Raw genomic sequence first — 3,365 nt, forward strand, 5'->3', positions numbered from 1 at the left:
TCCGGAGCTTTTCAGGAATGTTGTTCCCTGTTATTTAATGTTTGGGGTTGAAAACTGGGCCTGGATGAGCGGATTTGCTGCTCCCGGGGTGGGCAGGAGGGATTTTTATCCCCGGCCGCTGCTGCCGGACGCTGCTGGAATATCAACGGAAGCGGCAAATCCGGGAATTGAACCCCTGGACTTGGGAGGGGGTTGAATTCCACGTGGGGGGAACGCGGATTCCTCCCTGGGGTTGTGGCTTCCCCGTTTCTGGCTCCGGCCTCGGCATCTCGGGAATGAACGAGCCCGTTTATCCAACCCCCACTTCCGGCTGCGCCGGGAATTCCGTCCCACCCGGCCTTGGAATGGTTGGGGTTGGAAGGGACCTGGAGGATCCTCCCGGTCCATCCTCCAGCATTCCCACCATCCCAGCGGGATCCAACCTGCCCTGGGACACTCCCAGGGATCCAGGGGCAGCCACAGCTCCTCTGGGAATTCCATCCCAGCCCCTCCCAGCCAGGAATTCCTTCCCACTATCCCACCTAACCCTGGGAAGCCATTCCCTGTGTCCTGTCCCTCCATCCGTTGTCCCCAGTCCCTCTCCAGCTCTCCCGGAGCCCCTTTAGGAACTGGAAGGAGCTCCAAGGTCTCCCTGGATCCTTCCCTTCTCCAGGCTGGACATTCCCAGCTCTCTGGGATGTGGAGGGGGGGATAAACCCCGGGAAGGGGCTGGATGGAGGGGGTGAGGAACGGGAGAGCAAGAAATGGGAGAGATGGAGTTGGGCACAAGGCGGGAAATCCCGGGTGGGAACCGTGGTGGGATCAGTTCCCGCCTGTCCAGATCCCCGTGGAATTGTCCCAAATTTCTGTCCGTTGGCTCCGAGAGCTCCGAGACACGAGCGGGGAGGGGACATTGAGGGCTGGCACCTCCAGAGGTGTCCAAGGGGTGTCCAAGGGGGTGTCATTGCTCGACGGGGCTTGGCTTTCCAACCTGGGCATCCTGCGGGAATTCCTGGGGTCTGGAGGGGCCGGGAAGTGCCGTGGGATGGTTTTGGGATGGTGGCAGTGACATCGTGTCTCCATCACCGGCATCCTCTTCACTCTTGGGGTGGTTGGGAACGTCCACCCTTTGGGTTCTTCCGTGGTCTGGGAGGTTCAAGAGCAGGAATCCAGGGAATTCTGACCCCGCTGTGGTGTTTTCCATCCCAAAGGGGGGCTTGGCTTTCCAGCCTGGGCATCCTGTGGGAATTCCTGGGGTCTGTGGGATGGTGCCACCAATTTTGGGATGGTGGCGGCGCCCTCGTGTCTCCGTCATTGAGACCCCTGATGGGAGAGGCTCGGGTTGCTCGGGAACGTCCACCCTTTGGGTTCTTCCGTGGTCTGGGAAGGTTCAGGAACGGGAATCCAGGGAATTCTGACCCCGCTGTGGCGTTCCCCCCCCCCCCGCAGGACGTCGTCCCTGCGATGGAACGCGGGCACCAAGGAGCGGATGCTGATCAAGGTGACGGACCGGGAGCCGAGCTTCCTCCTGCACCAGGGCAACGGCTTCGCCCCCGAATCCCAGGCGGGGCCGCGCTCCCGCCGCCCCTCCGGCGGGCAGCAGTCCCCCAGCCTGCAGACCTTCTCCTCCTCGGACGCCGACGGCTCCGTGTTCTTCCCGGAGAGGAAAGCGTCGCCCTTCCTGAAGAGGGCCGAGCTCTCCGGGAGCTGCTCCCCGCTGCTGGGCCGGGGGGACCCCTTCTGCTCCCCGCTGCAGGCGCAGCAGCACCGCAAGCACTCGGCCGAGTCGCAGCCGTCGTCGCCGCGCTACGCCTACGAGCCGCCGCTCTACGAGGAGCCCCCCATGGAGTACCAGGCCCCCATCTACGACGAGCCCCCCGTGGACATGCAGTACGAGGCCGGCGGCGGCGGCTACAAGGCCGGCTCGCCCCAGAAGTCGCCGGTGCGGAAGCCGCACCCCTTCCTGCAGTCGCCCAAGCAAGGCTCCAACTCGCCCTACCAGCAGCTGGTGCTCACCAAGCAGAAGTGCCCCGACCGCTTCATGAGCCTGGAGTACAGCCCCGCCGGCAAGGAGTACGTGCGCCAGCTCGTCTACGTGGAGCAGTCGGGCTCCAGCCCCAAGATGAAGACGGGCCTGAGGCACAAATACTCCCCCAACCCCATCGGGGGCTCCTACTCGCTGCAGCACAGCCCCTGCCTGGTGCGGGACCAGCGCCTGGACGTCAAATCCGGCGATTACAGCAGCATGGAAGGGCCCGACTTCTGCCCCGGCCCAGCGGCCCCGGGCGAGGACTCCATGTCGTGGTCCAGCCAGCAGGACACCTTGTCCTCCACCGGCTACTCGCCCTCCACCAGGAAGAGGAAAAGCCGGAAGCCTTCGGTGGCCCACGAGCCCAACGCCTCGGCCGCGGACGGCTCCGGGGAGAGGGAGGTGCTGGGGGAGCAGCTGCCGGGGGACGAACGAGCCGCCCCGGGGCCCAACCGCTCGCCCATGAACCGGACGGAGAGCAAGGCGGCCGAGGCGGAGGCGGGACGGGGCTTCCCGGAGCCCTTCCTGGCGCAGGCCCGCCTGGCGTGGGAGGCGCAGCAGGCCCATTACCACATGAAGCAGAGGAGCAGTTGGGATTCCCAAAAGGACGGATCCGGCTACGAGAGCGACGGCGCCCTCCCCCTGCCCATGCCGGGCCCGGTGGTGAGGGCCTTCAGCGAGGACGAGGCGCTGGCGCAGCAGGAGAACAAGCACTGGAAGAGGAACACCTTCGAGAAGCTGGGCTTCCCCCAGATCCTGCTGGAGAAGAGCGTCTCCGTCCAGACCAACCTGGCCTCCCCCGAGCCCTACCTGCACCCGTCCCAGGTAACGCCCGCCGGGAACGTCCTCGGGGCCGCGTGTCTCTCAACGGAGGAGGTCCTTGGTTGGGTGGTCCCTCCAAGCTGGTGTTTACTAACCTGGTACTTCAAAGGATTCGGTCCTTGGCGAGGTGACCCCTCAAAGCTGGTCTTTATTAACCTGGTCCCTCGAAGAAGTTGCCAAGGTGGTCCCTCAAAGTTGGTCTTTATTAATCTGGTCCCTCAAAGAAGTTGCCAAGGTGGTCCCTCAAAGCTGGTCCTTAGCAAGGTGGTCCCTCGAAGTTGGGGCTTGGCAAGGTGGTCCCTCAAAGCTGGTCCTTGCCAAGGTGGTCCCACAAGGAAGTTGGTCCTTAGCAAGGTGGTCCCTCGAAGTTGGGGCTTGGCAAGGTGGTCCCTCAAAGCTGGTCCTTGCCAAGGTGGTCCCACAAGGAAGTTGGTCCTTAGCAAGGTGGTCCCTCGAAGTTGGGGCTTGGCAAGGGGGTCCCTCAAAGCTGGTCCTTGCCAAGGTGGTCCCACAAGGAAGTTGGTCCTTAGCAAGG

General features: G+C 63.9%; 1 protein-coding gene across 1 annotated transcript in view; it reads left to right on the forward strand.

Moving 5' to 3' along the window:
* The window catches only part of ARHGAP39 (Rho GTPase activating protein 39), a gene marked incomplete at its 3' end in the record, with an annotated part of 26,254 nt that overhangs the window by 15,592 nt on the left and 7,297 nt on the right, over positions 1-3,365 (forward strand). Inside the window, exon 4 of the mRNA XM_017839737.1 lies at positions 1,429-2,833. Within this exon, the coding sequence (XP_017695226.1) occupies positions 1,429-2,833 (1,405 nt within the window). The remainder of the gene's footprint in view (positions 1-1,428; positions 2,834-3,365) is intronic.

This window comes from Lepidothrix coronata, unplaced genomic scaffold (genome assembly GCF_001604755.1).
Source record: "Lepidothrix coronata isolate B3197 unplaced genomic scaffold, Lepidothrix_coronata-1.0 Scaffold475, whole genome shotgun sequence".
NCBI classification, from domain to species: domain Eukaryota; kingdom Metazoa; phylum Chordata; class Aves; order Passeriformes; family Pipridae; genus Lepidothrix; species Lepidothrix coronata.